Source organism: Sebastes umbrosus, chromosome 12 (genome assembly GCF_015220745.1).
Source record: "Sebastes umbrosus isolate fSebUmb1 chromosome 12, fSebUmb1.pri, whole genome shotgun sequence".
In the NCBI taxonomy this organism is placed as follows: domain Eukaryota; kingdom Metazoa; phylum Chordata; class Actinopteri; order Perciformes; family Sebastidae; genus Sebastes; species Sebastes umbrosus.
Window position 1 is genome coordinate 1,724,023 of NC_051280.1, and position 21,893 is coordinate 1,745,915.

Sequence of the window (21,893 nt, forward strand, 5' to 3'; positions counted from 1 at the left end):
GTAAAGTAAAGCACATCTGTCATCCGTGACCGTCTTATCCAACCTTTCAGAGGATTAGCGTGTTGTTGGGTTTTTTTGTTGACGTATAACTTCAACTGATAATCTCCTACAGGCTCATTGTCTAACTGCGATCGTTGCTGCATCACTGTGATGCTGTGTTGCAGCGTTTCACAGTCCTTGTGTTCCACACACAGGCGTGGAAAAGCTGTGATTTGTGATGTCATACTGATTTACATGCAGTGTTATCTCGGGTTAAGAATGTTACGTAACACACTGATGTACAGTACAATGTGATGTCATGGCAATTTTTATTCGTAATAGTTACAGATAAGACAAACACTGCACAACATAAGCCTTGGGGCACTATAGTCAGCATATATATTCAAGCAACAAACAAGCAAACAAATGGATGATCATACATGTGGTGGGCAGACAGCGTGTTGTTGAAGAAGAGACCACGTTCTGCAACTGATACTTACATTTACATGTAATGTGCTATCTAGCCTGCAAACTGACATTAACAGTGCACTTTTCTCCAGTGACTTGTTTGTCTCATTCAACAAGCTGAGGTGTAGGACAAGACGGTTGTGTTCATGTTTGTAAGTGAGATAAGAAGCAGACTTTAGCAAGAAAGCTAGTGAGTCTGAGGCTCTTGGCTGTCTGGCTCAGTGTGACCGTCCTGCTCTGCCTGCGATACAACGCTAACGTTACTGCTTTATGCAAGATTTGATTGGCTGAATCAAAATAAGGTCCCCATCTACGTAGAGGGCGCCATCCATACATCCATGGCACCATCGGGAAACCAAAAAAAAGAAAACAATAATTAATATATAAAATATAATTTCAATCTTATGCTATCAGATTTTTTTTCCGGAAGGAGAACACAGGACAAATGAGCAGATATGTTACTGTAGCAGACAGAAAGAATGCTATTTAACTTCAGTTGGACTTAATTAAAGCTCCAGTAGGCAACATCTTTTTTTGGCATCATTGGGCAAAATTCCACAATAACCTTTCAGCATATTGTAATTCAAGTGTAGGGGGTGCATACACATTCCACTCGACCATTAAATAAGCAGGTTGTACAATGAACTGGCAACCATTTGTTGTTAAGTGAATGCAATGGAAAGGTGGAGGGAGAATGCAACATTTAGTAGCTAAATGTTATAGATGTTATCAATGTGCCTCAATCAATAGCACCTTTAAACATAAAAAATGCCACTTAAAATAAAATTAGAATATGAACATTGAATTAGAAAATTTATAGGAATAACTCAAACTTATAACTACACAAATACAACCAACAATCTGAATATAAACAAAAAAGAAACATTGATTTGTTTTTAAATAATGATTGTGTGTTCGTCGTGAAAAAAAGTTCCTCATTCTTTCTCTCCTCAGGCCTTGCTGAACTTGGAATTTACTGGTATTCCAAGCCTTGCATAGAAAGTCACCTTTTAAAAATGGTCATGGTCTTGAAAGTTAGAGTTTCTTTGCCATTAAATGTCACACATCCGCAATAGAAGACAGCAAAGCCATTAGGAGACCAGAGTTTCCCAGAGCCAAGGCAGCCAAGATGAGAGACTTTATGAAGGACCCCTGAAACAGAAAGTAAAGTAGAAGTTAGAAAGTAGACTCAAGATCTTGAAACCTTTGCTAATAGACCCTACTTAGAGCAGTCAGTCCACATTGAGATAAGTACGAACCGAACGGAGTGTTTTAATTTAACCAGGATAGGTCCCATTGAGATCAAAAATCTCTTTCAAGGGAGCCCTGGCCAAGATAGGCAGCAGCACACCATACACAACTTGTAAACAGACACAAGACAGAAGAACAGATAAATACTACAATACATAACATCCCAAGATGCAGTACAAGCCACACATCGAAAATATCAGTTTAAGCACCGAGACCCCAAAGATTCTGACCCTAGGCTTTCCAAATGGTTTTAAAAAGCATTCAAAGAAATCGTAGAGTTTTAAAACATCTGCAATGTATTAAAGTCCGAGGGTGTGGAATACCTAAATGCCCCTTTCCCACTCTCTGTATGAATATTTGGTACAGACAACATGTAAAAGTCCTGTGACCACAAAGCATACATTCCAGCGTTCTCCTGTGAAATATAAATACATAGATAGGATGATTTAGTTTAGTTTATTAGGATCCCCATCAGCTACAGCATTGCAGCAGATGTTCTTCCTGGGCTCCCAGGATGGGAGCAGCCCCAAAAAATTATAAAAGTATACCAGTGTGTGCGCCTGCAGGTTGCCAGGGCAGGCTATCCTACCCAGTAGTACAGCTCACAGTGGTGAGTCAAGGCTTTACGGTTGTGATGAATCTAAGGGAAGCATGGTAAGCTGTATCAATCATATGCAATGTCTGAGCAAAGGCATAGTCCAACACAGGTAACAACGTGGCAGCAACTGTGTCCAATGTTGTCCAGGATGATTTGGAAGTTGTGTGAACGTGGGTTAGAAAGGTATCCCAGCATCTCAGCAAGCCCTTTGGTAATGTACCGGTTTGTCACGGCTCTGGCCTTGACTCCAGTAGTTTTCCGGTGTTCTGCTTCCCCTGGGTCTCCCCCTCCCCTGCCTGTGGGTGTGGCAGGGGCGCGGCTTCCTCATCAGGCACCTGGTCTCACTCTCCACTCTGCACTCTGCACCTGTCAACGATCACCTAATCAACCCACAGTACAAGAACACCAGCTTTTCCTGCCAGTCCTCGCCAGATTGTTCTGCCTACCAGTTGGTATTCTCTCGGCCACTCTGTATTATAATTACCAGAGTTATTCTTGTGTTTCCTTGTGCTTCTAGTATTAACATTGTGTTCTCCTGTGTTCTGGATTCCAGTGCCAGCCTCCCATCAAGCCATCCTCACGCCGCCTCAGCTCATTCCTCCAGCCACTCCACCCTGCTCAGCAGCCTGCCTGTCCCCTGCCTTCTCCAGTGCCCATACCACCTTTATTATAATAAATCCACCTGCTTTTCAACCACCATCCAGCTGTTTCTGTGTCTGCATCTGGGTCCTAACCAACAGCCCTCACACCGGTAGTCTTTTTAGCATTTAAAAATTAGATATTGATTTAGTTCTATTTTTGTTCTCCACCAACTCCTTAGAAAAAAATGCTCCACAGCATGTTTGGTGCTAGGCAAGTAGGCCTAGTGTAAACTGGCCGAAACAGTAAAGTTGTAGAAACAGCTGCAGATTGTCACTACAAGCATGCACCTTTCATATACAAGTAATCATGTGATCCATTGTTAATAGAACTAATTGATTACAACCCATTAAAGGTTCTCTACCGTACTTCTGTTGCCAAACTGTAAGCGCATACTTACATACCTTATTATTGTTTACCAACTGTCAAAGGGTCTAAAGGATATAACATTTCGTTTCATGTGAATATGCTTTACGATCAGGTTAAAAGGTGTATCTATTGACTGCATCTCACTGCTCCAAAATAGGTAGTTAAAGGTGCTATATTCGATATCCAGAGCATTAATATATCATCAACAACTATTGTCTATGTAAAGATATAGAGGAGTAATGTCTACCTGAGCAGAGAATGAAGTCCCTCTCCCTCTGTGTGTGTTGTAATCAGAGCTTCTCTGTGCTTTGTTGGACATTGCCGGGCAGGCCTGCGCATGCTTTTATTGCATGTGAGCGTGCCCCATGGGCTAGCTGCCAGCCGACGCTCTGCATTGCAATCATATGGCAGTTACAGCTGATAATGCTGCTCTGACCAACAGCATCATCGCGGAAGCGCATAGCAACCAACCTTCGGTTCCCCCTCAGGTAAACACTGTTTGTCGTTGTTAGCGCTGTTAGCACCGTTAGCTGCAAGCCGTCCGGCTCGCCATTTGCCATGTTGAGAGCCGTTGAGAGGCAATAGAAATCCTGTATTAGCACCTTTAAATGGAATATAAGTTGACTTTTGTCAAATAACAGCTTTTGATATCAGCAAGAACACTGTAGTCCTTATTGCAAATTTAGTGTAGGCTATTGTGAGTTTTGGACTCCCGAGTTCAACATGCGAAATTAGAGGAATACTCTGTTTTGAGAAAAGTCTAATTAGACTTCACAACAGGAAAGCACAGGTGTAACACATCACTAAACACAAAGTATGACTCCGTTCATTTAAGTGTCAGTAAGCAATGAAAGTGATCCAGCTTCAGAATAGTATAGGGCACACAGATAGAAGCTCATACCTACCCAGAAACCATGCACTGATTGGTCAGAGAGGATGGCCTGTTGGTCATCTGCTCCCAAAGCTGCTGGTCAAACAAACAACAGTTAGAGTAGCATGTAGGTATATGGAGATCACTCAACAGTGCTCTCGATACTCTGTCATGTCATGAAGAATAATTCGTCTTGCAGTAAAACCCTTATGTTACACAAAATGAAAAATTGACTTCAATCAAGTTTTAATACATTTTCTTGATGTAGAGGTGCTTGTGCATCAGGAGGAGGAACCTAAATGAGGCCAGCCATGTCACATAGCCAATCAGGACATGTGTTGCCCATGGCTGGGGGAGGAGCAGGGATGATTGACGCGTCCCCAGGAACATGGCTGCCACTGTAGACACATAGAGGACACAATGTAACTTTGATCAGCCAGGTAGGAAAGGTGTTATTAAAAAAACTTTGGAGATTAATTTGAATGCACACCAACCTGCCATGATCTCAGTCACAGACCCAACTCCCCAGTGGCCCCAGTTAAAGATATATCTCCTGGACAGAGATACAAATAATATCAGTATATTAATAGCCTATACTGTAATAACAATATACAGTACCTGTCCTTTAACCGGCTGCTTCAGATTACCTCAGAAACTGAGGAAACATTGCAGTTGCTTCTGATTTTAAATGTAAGAGGTATTTTACCTGTGTGAGTCAGGTGACGGTCTGATTGCAGCCAATATTGGTTGAATCAGAGATAATGTTAGAACGCAACAGCCGAGGTATGGATGGACACCTGCATGCTGCACACACACACACACACACACTCAGTCATTATATCATTGGAATACATAATGTGTAACTGTACAAAATGAATAACTTGGACTTTATGCACTGACTGTGTGTGTGTGTGTGTGTGTGTGTGTGTGTGTGTACTGTACCTTGCTCCAACCTTTCCTGTAGAAAAATGGGAGGCAAAAGGCTACAATGGTCAGAGTCACAGTTAGCATCATCAGGCCTCGATGAACCTACAGACACACACACATACACACACACACACACACACCTTAACAGCATTCAACATCATGGTATTGCCATTTCTTTCACTTCTTTTTTTGCAAAGCTGGTGTGTGTGTGTGACTGTGAGACTAAAGACCAGTTAACTGGGGACGGCTTGTCCAATTGGAGACAAAAGCCATGCCCCTTTTGGGAAAAAGCTGATTTTTGGGTCACTTGTTTGGGTTAGGTTTGGGGACTATACCAAGCCCTCAGGAAGAGTGCCGGTCGTTTATCCCAACTTTCGTAATGGCCAAACAGCGGTACTGCAATTTCTGTGTCCGTCGCGTGATGCCATTTGGCCCAAAAATGCTTTTTCCCATAGACTTACAATGGGAAAGAGATGTCTGTATCTCAGCGGATAATTTTTTTTGAGGTTATTAAACTTCCCAGTATGAACACTCTAATAGTCCTTATTTAAAAAATTAAGTTTTTAAAGTTGTAAAATTAACTAATAGCCGAATCCAGAGTTATTTCCTTTCCTCAGTTCATGTGAATGAGACCCAGACCGAGGCTGGAGCGCAAGCCGTGACGTCGGCGGGATGTCGGGACCCCGTGAACGAGCCATGTGACCGAGCGGACGCTACTACGCATGTTCCATTTGCCCAAGATCCGGGTACTTTTCCAGACGGAAGTCGAGCCATTTAGGCTTCATGCACCACTGAGCAACTTTCATAGGAATGAACAGGGCCCAGCCTTCAAAAGCTGTATCCAACCATGACTGGGGTCATGAAAAATGTACCGGCACAGGTCTTAGTCTAGTTAATAGTCACTCTTTTTGTATGGAGAACTACACCCAAACGTGTCCGAGCCCTGAATGTAAAATAATAAGAAAGTATTATTAAAACTATCTAACTGATTAAAATAATAAGAAAAAAATAAGTTAATATACACATATATGTTAATATTAACTTAAAAAAAATATATATATATAGTAAGATTAGGAACTGGGTCCAAAGTCAAGAGTGAAAGAGTGAAAAAGCTCCAACAATCAACTATTACCATTTTAAAGGCAAAAAAATCAACAACTTGGAAAGTGGTGTGTGGGTGTTAGTATAAGGGTGAGGGTTGGGCAAGTAGTGGTTATTATTAGGGTTACGGTAAGTCTCCAGGGAATGAATGTAAGTCAATGTAATGTTCCCAAAAGTGACCTAAGTAAATGTGTGGATGCGTGCGTGCATGTGCATAATATCTACCTGGAACCAGACTTTCTGGCCGAGTAGAGTTTGGTTTGCCCAATCAGGTTTGTAGAAGCTGGCAATGAACGTACCAACACTTCCTGTTAGCATCCAGGCTAATAGCATTAGTGCACCTACAGAAGTAGAGGCAATTCAGCAGTTACTTTCCACTGATAAACAACGCTTCCAAAAGTAAAACACTAACATGTTACACTTAAAATAGTTTAATACTACCCTGCAACATCATAATGGCAAGACTATTGCATCTGCTCCTTCTGACCAAAATCCGCTGGCAGACTGATATCATCATCTTATCTGATTATCTAATAATGTCTTTTCTGACACTTGGCAGTGTGTGCATCACTGAAGAAATGTGATTATGATTGCATTTACATATTTTACATATGTTGTAGGTAACTGATAGAGCCTAGGTTACACATCCGTGGGCTAATTTGACTGCACCAGACACTCTCAGTGACCTAAATGTAAAAATTAAGCACTCAACAAACCATGTATTTTCATAATGATGGGTCCCCGGGAGCCTCTCAGGACCTCAGGGGGTCCAGTGATGTGTTTTCTATGGGTGGAGATTAATGGCTGTTGACTATGTTTCCATATTTCACCTAGAGGAGAGATACAAGAATTGTGCTTATTCCTGCAAGGAATTTCAATTTAAGTATTACTTTTAAATGCCCTATTACCCCTGGTGCATTCAAGGCAAATGGGACATAAGAGTTCTCAATGTTACTGTTTAACAGTCATTCTAGGAATCCCAGAGCTTTTGAAGTCAGATATTGCTGACAATACCAGCAGACTGACACACCCTTTGAACAAACAGCAATACAAAAATTAATCCTCATCCATCAAATGTGTGTTAAGAATGGGACACACAAGTGTTACAGTACCTACTCTACCAGACTGCAGCATCTTCATAACATTTTCTCTTTGGAGTAAAGCAACACTGCAAGTGAGTAAAAAAGTGGGAATTCATTGGTGCCATGCATTCATAAATCACTTCAATCTTGAAAGGCCAATCGACCATTAACCAGAGTGTAAGGAAAAGCACTGTACTTTATGTGCTCATCATTTCCTGTTAATGACATCCTGTTCCCCAAATAAAACTGATACCATTCCACGAGTTGATGCTGATCACACTGCTGTGTGACATAATAAAGCTTTGACAGCTTGATAAGAGCAGTAATTGGCCTTCGAAGACACAGGACGACTGCTAGGGTCAATGGGTTCCATTTCCAAGGTAACACGTACTGTATGTGTGCAGACTCTCTCACCGTACTCAGCATGTCCGTTGGCTAGAAACAGATAGTAGTCTTGGTCCAGATCATAGCGGGCTGCTTCCTGATTGGCCAGTTTGGACTGGTCTACTCAGCCTGCACTGAATCACTCCATCTGCAAGTCGCCATGACACTAAGGAGAGACCAGACTGCAAACACACACACGCACAGAAAGAAGGAAATAAGATAAATAAGAATCTGGTGGTTAGGGCCTTCATATCCAATACAATTTCAGGAAGGAAGACTTTGCTTTCTCTGTGAGAAGATAGATATCAATCTCCTGTCTGCATCTTAAAGTGGCAGTAGGCAGTATATTTTTGGCATCATTGGGCAAAAATTCCATAATAACCTTTCAGCATATTCTAATACAAGTGTTCTGAGAGAAAAATAGTCTTCTGCTCCTCCTCATGGCTCTGTTTTCCGGCTTTAAAAAATCTAGCCTGTGACGGGAGACTTTGACCAATCACAGGTCATTTCACTGAGAGAGCTGTGTTCCGGTCATATGACCAGAACTTGGCGTTCCTTCAACAGATTTTACAATGGCGGCCGCGTCACAAACTTTCTCATTTTACAGCTAAACAGTACACTACAAGATGATTCTGAAAACATCTGAGGAGATAAATAGGCATTAACGTAACAGAATATTGATTCATATTTGATCAGCGCTGCCTAGTTTGACCGTTTGGTCGGAGTTCGCGAGTGATTGACAGCCGGCTCTCATAGACGGCAGCTTAACAGCAGGCCGCAGATCAGCTCTTACTGCTTGTTTTTCTCCGGTCCTAAAAATCTTGCAGATGCCGTTAGGAGCACCGGAGGACACAGAGGAAAATGATTTTTTTTTCAGGTTACCTGTTTCATGTACTACTGTCACGATATAGCGACCATTTTATAAAATTACTTTTTTTTAATCATATTTGCTCCAATCAGGCCTACTTCAGCTTTAAATGCCAACTCATCTGTGTTCTTTTCCAAATGGAAAGGTCCACTCCGCCGTTAGCAGAAAGCAGTGACGTTTATGGGGTTGTATACTCCCTCATTCTGCAAGGTAAAATGACTGTTTTTGTGAATGTAGTCTGGTGGCTTTGAAGAGAGCGATATAACCACTTTCACTGCTTCTCCAAACTGGTAGCATGCCGACCGCCATCTAAGTTACTGTGTGTACTGTATATACACACTGACTATGGATAAGGCTATATGTATATATATGTAGAACATCATCATGCATAAAACCTACGTCAGGTCACGTGGGAAAACGTTTTTAGAAGGGCTTGGGAAAATAGTAATTTGACGCTAAAACATATGTACTTTGTCCAAAATTTGAATGTTCGGATTTGAATACATAAGAAACACCACTATGAAAACTACAGAATGACATAAAAACCTAAAAAAGAAAAACTATAATGGACCCGCCCTTTAAGTATGGATGATGTGGTTAGCTTAGCTTAGCATGAAGAATCAGAATCATCTTTATATAGATATAAACAAAAACAACAACAATATTTAGGCAGCACTTGATTACATAAAAAAGAAATGATTGACAAAATGGAAAAAAAATATCTAGACCTTACAGCTTACATGCAGTGAGCCCCATGTATGTTTTTGGAAGTACAAAAGTCTATTTTCTTTTAGGTTTTCAATGAGATCTACTGTAGTATTCAATGTTCCCTGCTCCTGTTATTCCCATTTATATTTCACTGGATTTATTCAGAGAAAGTGTTCCATGTGTCACCTGTGACTGGTCCTCAGGGTGTGTTCGTCCACTCACGAAGGCAGCACTCACTGATACTCTATCTCCATCTTTTACACACATATACACATCATCATTGCCCTACACACACACACACACACACACACACGCACACACACACACACACACACACACACACACACACACAAGCATAAACACAAAATACATACGGTATTTACTAACATATTCAGGTTAATATAGGTGTAACATGTTGGCAAATAGATCAAAACGGAAAGTTATGTTACTTCTATAGTAGTATAGTATAGTTACCTCTCAGAACTCATGCAGCACTCTAAGGAGTCGTTCTTGATCAAAGCTGGAGATATTTTTTTGATTATAAATATATATATAAATGTTACAATAAGGGACTAGCTTACCATCCATGTGTCCCAGGACAATGCAAAGGCAATGTATCCCTCCGCTGGGCCACTCAGCTCAAATATCACAGACTGCAGAGAAATGTGGTTAAGATTCAGTAGATAACATTAATATGGTGTCAGTTAAGCAATCGTAAAAAAAAAACTGTAAGCGTCTTATTTTACGTAACAAACATACTTATTTTAACCCAAACCACGATCTTTCCTAAACCTAACCAAGTACTGTTGTTGCGTAAGCAAACCTGAAAACTCTGTAAAGCTACCTTGGAAGTTTATTTTGAAAAGACACTCTGCATGTAACAGGCAGAAACTGACAGGCCAGCACTGACATGTCCAAAGCTGATGCTAGGGGTACCTAGAGCGTCATATAAAGTTGGTGTCGGTATTTGACGAGTTGGGAGTGAGAATGTTGTTGCTCAGTTTGAATATTGTAAGGATCTATTGATGTTAAAATGCTTAATGTAGCACTGGCACCTTTAATTTAAACAGTTAAAAGTCAAACCGTTTTGTCCGGTCCATCTGTAGTCATGGACAGGAAGAAGCAGTGAGGATCTTCTTTTGGATCACAGCCTGGAGGATCTAGCAGGCAGGATTTCGATTGGCCACATCCCTCAGAAGTAAACTAAAGGTGTAAGACGGGGAGGGGGGAGTTATTAGTCTTAAGTGTTACACATAATTTCACATTAAAATGTATTAATTACTGCAGACAGGAAATCCCTGTCACAATCAGAAGTTCAAATGCTGTAACACTCACAGGCCCAGGCAGGATGGGGGGTGTGGTCGTAGGTTGTACTGGAGGAGGTGTAGTGTCTGACTGAGGTGGCTGGGGAGTAACACCATGCTGATAGATGATTGGTCCAGGCAGCTTCACCCAAAATACACTGTAGTGGGCAACTACAGTCACACTGGAAAACATACCCATAGATACACTCACATTGTGGAATATTCTGTCCTAAAGTAAATACAAGCCTTTAGAATAAAGACACACTGTCATACAAACATTTCTTTAAATATACATGGCAAAAATACCTGCTCCCTATGTAGATATGGGCTCACTCTAAGCTAATGAAAACAAAGCAATTCTTAGTTTAGGTGATTATACACTAATGAAAACATAGTTATGAATATTATATTTAATTTATTATATTTTTGCTAATATATCCCCCAACATATGCTACACACTTGCCCTTGCTGAGTCAGTTTGCCGACTTAATTCTCTTATGGTGCTACTGGAGCAACTACTTTTTTGTGTATCCAATTGTGCCGTAATCAACCATTATTTGTGACTGCAGTGGCCACTGCTCAAAGAGAGTTTCATAAGTTTTGATTGAGTATTTAGAAAGAATAAAAACTCACAAAAACTGAACCTGTCCGGGAGCATCTTTAGGAGCATTCCAGATGACAATAACCTCTGTCTGTCTGGCATCACTCGTATGGCTCACTGCTGAACCCTGGACACACACACACACACACACACACACAAACACACAGGTCTTAAAGATTTTAAATAGTATTTTTCATATATTTTACATTTTGTTCAATAATCTTATGAGTGTGTTAGCTGAAATTTGTTATCAATTACTTTTTAAATGTGTTACTTTTTGATTTGGTATTTAAACTTCATAGTACTTCATCACAATGTGTCTTTATGTGCATGTGTGCGTATGTACCTTGTGCTTATTACAGGGGAGCAGCTGTGTCTTGTTTACATTGGTCAGGGTGAAGGTGCCAACGGTGGATACTGAGCCCTGATTGGCTGCATCTCTGGCCTGAAGCAGAAAGCCCTCAAAATACGATGTTCCGGATAGGATGACTGGAAAAGGTTACAAAAGTGTCAAAAAATTAAATATAAAAAGAAAATGATATGAACATTATCAATCATTTCCATTCAGCTGGTTCTAAACTGACCAGGTTTCATCTTCAATGGAGCCTCAAATTTGATTAGTTTGGTCATTGTGTTATATTTATATTTATAAAGAATATGCTCGCTGGCTTCTTCCTTTTGGAGTACTGCATAATTAAAAAGCTTATAGTAAACTGTTTTTGCTAACTTTGACAGTATGGATTCTGTTTTTAGGGTGGATTTCCTATTACATTTTTCACATTAGAGGCTTTATCATAGCGATGGGTTTCATTGATATGCATGCATTGGCAGTGTTGGGTCTTGGGCGACTGACTCTGTCACAGTCCTTAGTTACCTTGGATCCGGTCTCCTGGACTGAACGTGGTGGTGGTGTTGGTTTCTAGGCGGTAGGGGCTGTGAGTGGTTTGACCGGGGACACCATGGTGGGGTTCCATGCTGTCACAGACTTTGGTGACCTTGCCGTCGGCATAGCAGCCTGCCGGCACCCAGTAACACACCACAACAGAGATAAAGAGAAGACAACGCAAGCCCACGGGAGACATCTACCAGGTGAAGTATCAGCTGCTACGCGGTGTCCACAAAGTCTGAAATGAAGAAAGAAATCACACATTCCTCCAAAGAATGAATTCAACATGACCACGAGCAACATTTCTGGACTTATTTACAAACTGTTTCCTGTATATGACAAGTTGTATCCACACTGTCATTGTTACAAAGGATAAACCATTCAGCAGCTGAAGCTCTCCTTCATGTCAGTATTGCACTTCTGTGAAGTTTGGCTACTCACAAGAGACAGAATAATGAAGAATGGTCAACTTGATGCAGTAGAGGCTTCTACAAAAAAAACTCCTACACTTCCCATGATGCAACCATCAGCATCTTTTCATTAGACCTCAGCTCTCCGCACACACTGTCTTCTCTGAGTCAGATCAAAACACATCTCAACATTTGTGGCCTCAGTGACCCTACACATTCTTCAGGACACATCTTTTAACAGAAAGAACAGCAAACAGACACTTAAACACTAAGGAGAAGGCTTTCCACTCTATTCTAATCACTGCAATCCATTTTTAATGATGGCCTTTGTGACAACGAGACACTTGTTAAGTAATCCCGGGGCACTGGTGGGCCACCACCTGTAAAAACTGTCATAAAATATACCAAATAAAGAAAGAGCTTAGCTACTTCTAGAGCAGAGGTTTGACTCTTTGGCTCAGTGAACGGAAGCGAAACAATATGACATTAATTATTACAGTAGTCATCAAAAGATGATCACACAGAATAGCCTAAACGTGGTTAAAGAGATAGATCAGAGATACAGCAGTTTTGGGAAATTTTTACAGTTTTTCCCAGAGTCAAAAAAATGCCTCAGGACAGACCTTTTTTATGTCAAACAGCAATATCAGGCTATCTTGACTCAATTGTTGAGTGTCTACGGGATCAAATAACATAATCAATATCCCAAAGGCATCCTGAGTGAAACTAAGCAAGTAAAAGGGGGGATGTGCGGGTGCGTTTTTTCTTAGCTTTGTCTGACGGGAGGTCCACAGTCTCAGACTTTGAAACCCCTTATTTAGAGGAAACCTCAAGAAGGAAAACTGGTAATCAAAGTGAGGGATAAGGTTGTTGTACTCACCACTGTTCCTGCTGCAGTAGAAGGAAAAATGTCCAAGTGTGACTATATATATATATATGTGAGTGCAATATAATTTCCCCTTTCCCAGTGTCCTGTGTGTGTGTGTGTGTGTGTGTGTGTGTGTGTTATTACAGCAGTTTTTACAACCTGATGGATGAACTATTGGAACATCCTGATAAGACTTTTGCCTCCGGGGCAGGTTTCATTACCCCATCACGTGTACATTCCATTTACAGATAATAGGCCTACTGTACATACGGCGCCTGAATTGGACCAAAAAAGGTGCCAATACCCTAATTCAGACATTACATGACATGATCATTACATGTGTCTTGGATCTTGGCTATATAGCTATCTCTATTTAGACACATCGTGGTAATATATCCCACTTTGAATGTATTTTTGTATGCCTTTCATTATATATGACATACAGAAGCTTTATTGGCCATGTATGAGGAGCCTACACATACCAGGAATCTGCTATTTTTGCTCTCTTTTTGTACATAAGCCATAAGCTGCACAGAATAATATATATAGCAGCTTTTGGAGGTGGCCACAACAGAAATGAGAAAATTGCAACGGTGGTTTGACAGAAACAAATTGTCATTAAATTTGGACAAAACTAAATTTATGTTATTTGGAAACCAAAAAATAGACATACAAGTACGAATGATGATAGATGATGTTAATATTGAGTATATGAAAATACATTTCTGGGTGTAATACTGGTCCACAAAATCTGCTGGAAACCTCAGATAAATGATGTAAGAACAAAGATGGCAAAGAGTGTAGAAGTTTTAGGGAATACAAGACACATACTGGACCATAAATCACTGCACATTCTGTATTCTTCACTTGTATCACCATATCTGAATTACTGGGTGGAAGTTTGGGGTAACACTTATAAAAGCAACTTACAACCATTATGCATACTACAAAAGAGAGCAATCAGGATAGTAAATAATGTGGGATATAGGGAACACACAAACACACTGTTTTTAAAATCACATGCATTGAAATTCATGGATTTGGTCAAATTTAAAACCGCAATAATTATGTTCAAAGCAAGACATAATTCACTTCCGGGCAATATTCAAAAATGTTTTGTGACAGGGAGGGGGGTTATAATTTAAGAGGAAAATTGAATTTTAAAAAGCGTTGTGTTCGTACAACAAAGAAGAGTATGTGTATTTCAGTCTGTGGGGGGGATTTGTGGAATGGGTTGGGTGATGGGTTGAAGCGGAGCACAAATTTAAATCAAATTAAAAAGCTATACAAAAAAGACATTTGTCCGAGGTGGATAAGGAAGGGTTGTGTTAAGGGTTGTGTTATATCGTGTTTTGTTTGTTATTATTTTCTATCTGTTTTTATTTATTTTTATGTTCGAAATAAAGTCATTCATTCATTCGTATATATATATACATATATATTTATATACAGTATATGTATATATACATACATATATATATATATATATATATATATATATACAGTATAAGCCAAGGGCCTTGAAGGAGGTTATGTTTTCACCGGCGTTGGTTTGTTTGTTTGTCTGTCTGTCTGTCTGTCTGTCTGTTAGCAGGATTTCTCCAAAAGTTTGTGATGGATTTGAATGAAATTTTTTGGAGGGGTTGAGTGTGTCACAATGAACAATCCATTAGATTTTGATGGCGATCCGGATTCAGAAATTTTTTTAAGGATTCCAATTAGCCTGAGCATTAAGACCATAGGGTATAACACATGCGCAGTGTAACTGATAATGTGTTGATGACTCGTGACCCCGCCCCCTTCTGAGAGCAGAGAGATACGTGTGTGGATGTGTGGCAAGACATCGTGGTGTGGGAGCTGCTGGCCGTCCGCGGTGAGAAAGAACAAAGCGGTAGATGACGGATGAGAGACAACGTAGTGTAACATTATACAGACATAACAAGGCTGCTGAAAGAGAGAAGAGGCATCTGCCGATACGTTACACGGAAACACACCGTGTTAATAATAAGCTGACCACCTCACGGTACCGCCAGCTGTGAGCTGTGATCTGTTTTAAAGTCAAGCAGCTTGGTGGAGGTCTGCGCTCTCCGAGTGCCATTCTAGTTTTCATTGTACTGCCATTGTGGGTCAGTAGTGTTCAACATTTCATTCTGCATACTAGCGTTTTTAGTTTTCTTCATGTTGTTATTTTTCCAGTGTGAATGCACTACATACTGAATATTAATAGAGTAGTGTGCAAGTACGGCTATACATATATGTTGTTCAACCAGAAAAATGCTGCAAACCATGTCAAAACATTTTCCCACTCAGTGTGCCTGAGCTTCTCCTAGTTTGGGATTTTATTCTAAATTTGGATTTGTTGTGTGTGTGGAGAAGATTTCCCACTGGTGGTATGAAAGGGACACTCATTTCATCATTTACACTGAGGAGTCTTCGCTGGGCAAGAGATTAGTTCACATCACATTCACAGACAGCTTGTCAGTAACATAGTCCTAGAAAGGTTTTTGATTATCAGCCTTTCCTCTCTGATATGATCGTTTCTCCCTGAACAGAGAATGTGCAGTAGAATTTAATATATGTGCACATTTTAGCATTCAAATTCTGCTTTGTAAATGAATAGTGTATCGAAAGACAGTAATGTGTCACAGCGTTTCTAATGACCAGGCCTGCTGAGTCATCTTGAAGAACATTTGTTCAAAATAAAATTTTAGTTTCCCATGATGCTCACAATGCTTTTTCTCAAGCTTTTCCACCCTGACAACCGTATAGATGAATCACTGAATATACAGAATATCATGTTAGTGTATGAAATATATAGACAGTAAAATAAAACTTAGCATGGATGGTGGGATGTGATGTTGAAAGATACAGTGAATGAGACATTTATAATTAAAAAAAGAAGAGATGCTTAAACAGTGTAATATCATTTTAATAATGTTTACCAAGAATAATCAGTAACAATAATCTGATTACAGAAACTCAGAGGCAATTCCTTCATGATTTCCGATTACATTTTATTTGACTTTATCTGTGTCAATGGATGGATGACATAATCCTGACATTATGCTCCTAGCTAGTGCTCCTGCAGTACAGACCATTGGTGTGCTGCTCTCTGTCTGCCCAACGTCTGCACTGCAGTGCCAGCTTATGTAACTCCCCTGTCTGTTTATGTGTGTACGTGATGTGTTGAAGTGTCTGGTAAAGCTTAGAAATTGCGCAACAGAAATTATGCAATTTCATGAGCATTTTGGCAGCAATATCCTATTGCAATCAATTTGTTATTGCTGTAAATATACAAGATTGCATTGATGTTTCCATCATTGCACACATAGCCTACTGTTGCAATTATTGTCTAGTAAGACTTCGTGTTAAACTTGACAAATAGACAAACTTTGCCATGGGGTTGAGGGTTCGAATACAAATGCAAGTGGTAAAAGGTAAATAATTAGTTCAGTGCTTCAGCAACCACCACTGAATTCCCCATGAGCAAGGCACTAAGTTCCCAACTACTTCAGGACAACCGGTATATACCATAAAGTGCAAGACTGACTGAAGCTACTGGGCAGCTTCCAGGAGACATCCTATGTTATGATGTTATGTTATGGAATTCATATTCACAATAAATGAGCGCTGCACAAATCTCTCGCTTAAACAAATACAGGTTTCAAAGGTCCCATATTGTAAAAAGTCAGATTTTCAGGTATTTTATATTAAAAAACAGGTTTAAGTGCTATATAAATACTGTTAAACTATCAAAACGTTCAATATACGGAGAAATGCACACAGCCCGTATTCAGAAACCGTGCGTTTGAAACAAGCTGTCAGGATTTCTGTACATTTGTGATGTCACAAATGTACAATATTTAGACAATTTCACAGTTTTAAACGTAAACATTCTTAATGTGTCCCAGTTTATTTCCTGTTGCAGTGTATGTGAATGACATCAGCTGACAGGAAGTAAACATGGACCCAAGCTGTTTCCTAGCAGCGCATTCCGTTGCCATTCTGTTGAAATGCGCTAAAACGGAGCGTTTCAGACAGAGGGTAAATACATATATATTCAGGCAGACAGTATGAGGAAAATAAAGTAGTTTTTTAACATTACAGCATGTAAACATGTTCTAGTAGAAACACAAAATACAAGTATGAACCTGAAAATGAGCACGATATCCTATGGTATCGTAAATTCGTGAACCTGGTTTGATAGCTCAGGGCTTATGCCCTTTTTGATCCATAGGAAATCGTTGGAGGAGGAGCCAGGTTGGTGTTGAGGCATCATGGCCTGGCCAGTTGAGTTTTTTTTTTTGTTTTTGTTTTTTTTGTTTTTGTATACATATATACATTTTTCCCTCTTTTTCTTTCCCTTTTTCTTCCCTTTCCTCATAACGAAATAAAATAAAATGAAATATGGATAAAACAAAATGGAGAGAAAAATAAATTAAAGAAAGAAAAAAAATTAGCACGATATGGGACCTTTAAAAAACATTTAATTGTTCCGTTTTACTCGGGTTATTACGGTAAAGGCCTCCGGTCTGCGGACCACGCCCCCTCAGCTCAGACACTGTCCATCCCAGAGACACAGAGCTGTCTCACTCCAAACTGTCCTCCTGTTGCTGTGACTGACCCAAGACACAACTGACAGGTGAGTGGGAGTGGACATTCACACATGCTCTTTGCATTGTCGTGTAATATTGTGTCCCCGTTCTCAAGTTTGTAATCAATATGACCAAACCTGCATTACTTCCGTCAGTAAAATATCAACCTGACGGCACCGCCCACTCCATACATTCTGTTGGGGCCGACTGTAAGAAGTACCAAGTGAACCACAAGTTAACTGCGTTGCTTTATATGAATAAGGGGCCTTAGGTCAATTATACGTATGCCGAATTGCCAAGTGGTTACTAACAACTAAATCAGGACTTTGCATTATGTTTTACGGTGAATAAATGTGTGCTAATAAGCGAGGCAACATTAAATGGCCGCTATTTTGATGGGAGTTTGGCTCAAACGGGACATTAGCTTTGCAGGTTCCTGCAGCACCGTGGCGAATGATTATCTACCGTCATCTTGATATTGTACGTCTATATAACTATTCTGTGGTTGGTATGGAGCCGATGTGCCAGGGTTTTATAAATAGATAGTTTGACATTAAAGGCTGGATTCCTGACCTTGTTCTGGTCGGACTGCAGCTCTGCGCAGACTCAGAGGAGAGTTCAGTGACTCAGGATGCATTCACCTTCTCCAAATGAACCCAAAGCTGCCACAGTGTGATCTGGTGCTGTGTGGAGAAGTCTCGGCTAGTTTATGGCTACTACTATTGTTCAAGTAGGCTACATTACTATCCAGGGCCTCTACTTGTGGACGTGGGAGTTCCAGGAAGTCCTTGGCAAAAATATTTTTTAAAAATGTTTTTCCTTTGTGATTGTTGCTAGACTTAAATCCTATAAAACAGGATGTGAGGTGTGATTCTAGCCATTTGTTAGGGCCATTCCAGGTTTATGATTCAGATATAAGTGAAATGTAATGTCCCATCTACTAAAAGCATGTTCTAGTTTATAGTCAGTGGTGTATGATGTATTCAGATCCTTTACTGAAATAAGAGTAGTAATGCACATCCAGAAATACTCCAGAACAAGTAGGCTATTCACTAATAGTATCAGAAGTAAATGCTCATTATGCATAACGGCCCCTGTCAAAGTGTTATATTATTGTATATAATATATCTGTTATCACTAATGTATTAATGTAGAAGTGCAATGTGCAACATTTAACTTTTGTAGTTGGTCACGGCAGAGCCAATTATAACTACTTCATATGTACTTCTGGGTAGTGTGTAGCTGAGCACCGTATGTTATTACAATATAAAGTACGACATTTGCAGTAGTACTATATTTACCCTTACAAGTACAAGTATAAAGTAGCAGAAATACATTGTCAGTTGTTTTGAAACAAGAAATGTTGATAGACATTCAAAATTCTGTCTATTAATTAATTCGTTTTGAATGTGCGTAATGACGAAGGTACTTAATGTCACCTTATGAAACACTTCAAATAAAAAATCTGAGATGCATTCACAAGTACCTCGAAATTGCTACATTTTTTGCTAACTTCCAAATTCAGAGCATATCTTGGATTGCCTCCACGCGGCTCTCAACATGGCGACGGCTGAGCCGGCGGCTAGCTGCCGACGGTGCTAACAGCACGAACAGGGCAAACAGAGAAGCTCGGATGACGACACACACACAGACACATTCTCTACTCAGGATGCCATTACTGCACTACCCTATAGAGTGCTACACGAAGGAGTCCTAAAACCAGAAATGAGTTAGCATTTTAACCGTTTAGTTGTTCCGGTTTCCTCGTCTTGAAGTCAATGGTTTTTTGAATTGGTTATGTAGTTAGATGCCTGAAATAAGGTCTGTGGTTAACACAAGCTGAAGAGATTTTAACGTTTTGTTCTACAATATAAAATACATCAATAAATACTATTAGATATTTGAAGCTTTTACGTGTCTAAGTGGCTAAATGAGACTACTAAACGTCATCTCGCCGACTTGTCTGCCCGTACAGCCTCGTTGTGTATACTCACGTTCATGCAACCATGGTGTAGTTGTTTTTATAGCCCAACGTTAGCTTTTTACTTCTGGTGATTGCATTCATACTTCATTAATCAGAGAAGTGGTGTGCATTAGTGAAGATTATCTTACTGAACAAAACATGTAAGTATCATAAACGTTTGTTTGCCACAGAGCTTATTTTCTGCAATAATCCAAAACCCAATGGAACAATCCCATTGGCTTTTTGTCGAGGGAACCAGGGCGATGCTAACTTCCTTTCGATGAAAATGGTTGTTGGTTTATTTATTTTTTCCACTTGTTTGTCATTGATTTCCGTTCGATATGGTCAGTCACACAGTTGATCATGTCATAAATGATCTCATATGTTCTTAGAAATCATAATCTTCTAGGACTTATTGCTGTCGTGCCAGATGTTTAACAGGCCATCAATCATGTTCGATCATTACTGCTAAATAGTGGCTAGTAAAATGTAGCCTACATTTAAAAAGTTAAAATGCTCCAGTCTATGAAGCCAGATCACCGACTGACTGACTGACTGACTGACGAAAGTTTGTGTCCAAAATCCGTTTTAGCAGCAGCTGTTGTCAGTTTGAACTAAAGTACATACTTCATGGTAAGTAAAGCATAAGGACTAACTTCCTTGTGCTGTGTTACAACAGTTTGCACAACACATGTCTCAATCAAGTCATTGCCTCAAAATCCTTGTTTAACATTTAACCCCTCTTATCTTCATGGCAGTTAGCAATATTTGGCAAACTTTTATGTGCTATTCATGTCAGTCATGTACGTGTTGATTAGTTTCAAATTGTGAATGCTGATCAATTTGGTCAGTACATTTTGTAAGGATGCACCGATCCCCCTTCCTGGGTGGGGGCTTGCTCAAATGAAGAAAATATATCGATTCTGGCATTAAAAAATTGATTTCAAAATCGTAAAAATTAAAATCGCGATACATAGGTGAATCGATCTTTTTTTATCCCACCCCTAGTATCGGCCTGATATCCGATCCGGTGTCGGTGTCGGTGCATCCTTAACATTTTCTGTTAGAGATATGTTGTCATGATTTCACAAACTTCCTGCTTCACTTGTTAGTTTAGATTTTAGTTCACTGGTGCATCTGGAGTTTGGTCACAGATGATTTGGCTCCTTTGGAGCTCATGTTGTTTTAAAAACTTCCATATTGATCAAATGACTGTTTGCCAGACCTCTGATAGCTGACAAAAGCAGATAGTCGGCATTCAACCTCCTGTTGTATGACACAATTCTGTTGCAGGTGTTGTAACTATGCTTGTTACTTCAGAGTCTATTGTGTGGTCTAACCCATTTGTCTCTGTATAGTTGGTGGTTGTTTTGTCGATTGGTTCAACTCAACAGTCTAAGCTGATAAACTGAAGAGCAGCAGTTATCTAAGTATTAAAATTGATGGAGAGTTATATCTAAAAAAAACCATGATGTCTTTTGTTTAGCTAAGTGCATAGCAATACATCGCCACGTCATGTAGGCATCAATGAAATGCGGCTGTTCCACAAAGGCCTTTTATTTTTAAAGCGGATCAGTACGGTCAGTATGTATAGCTTTGCTATTTCCTCTCTACTGTGTGTAGGGGACATGTAATGGAAAATAAAGGTCAGCAGAAATAGACTGCAGTACAGCCAGACATTACTATTAGGTTGTACAAACAGCACTACGGATACATGCTTCTATTTTGAGTATGTTTGTCTGACAATTTAATGTTAATAAATATTAGTTGTTTACATGACGATCCACTGCAATCAGGGTTCCAGTTATAATCTGAGCTTTATGGGGGTCTCTAGAATGAGTAATGTTAGGGGCGGAGATAAATAAATGAATAAATGAATAACTGCTTAATGTGTTCGCTTTCCGTGAGAGAGAGAAGTAGTGTCAGCTAGCTAGTTTGCCAATTCCACCATGCTTTCATGCTACACTGGTTACAGAAAATGAGCCAAACAGCGGGCTGGTGGCCAGCTGGTCTAAACGGTC

At 39.9% G+C, this 21,893-nt stretch overlaps 2 protein-coding genes across 4 annotated transcripts in view; one reads left to right on the forward strand and one right to left on the reverse strand.

Moving 5' to 3' along the window:
- Nucleotides 1-279: 279 nt before the first annotated feature.
- Nucleotides 280-19,039, reverse strand: frrs1a (ferric-chelate reductase 1a). The gene is given in 18 exon segments (XM_037786959.1): nucleotides 280-1,599; nucleotides 4,210-4,271; nucleotides 4,429-4,573; nucleotides 4,670-4,728; nucleotides 4,882-4,979; nucleotides 5,118-5,204; nucleotides 6,429-6,544; nucleotides 6,920-7,033; nucleotides 7,700-7,781; nucleotides 7,783-7,851; nucleotides 9,432-9,530; nucleotides 9,827-9,898; nucleotides 10,329-10,448; nucleotides 10,581-10,731; nucleotides 11,183-11,277; nucleotides 11,497-11,639; nucleotides 12,025-12,274; nucleotides 18,483-19,039. Coding segments are annotated over 16 exon segments (1,677 nt in total). The 5' UTR covers nucleotides 12,233-12,274; nucleotides 18,483-19,039; the 3' UTR covers nucleotides 280-1,599; nucleotides 4,210-4,252.
- The window catches only part of agla (amylo-alpha-1, 6-glucosidase, 4-alpha-glucanotransferase a), a 40,489-nt gene continuing 36,415 nt past the window's right edge, over nucleotides 17,820-21,893 (forward strand). For all 3 annotated transcript variants that reach the window (XM_037786955.1, XM_037786956.1, XM_037786957.1), the window contains exon 1: nucleotides 17,820-17,956. The gene's annotated coding sequence lies outside the window, so the exon portion shown is untranslated. The remainder of the gene's footprint in view (nucleotides 17,957-21,893) is intronic.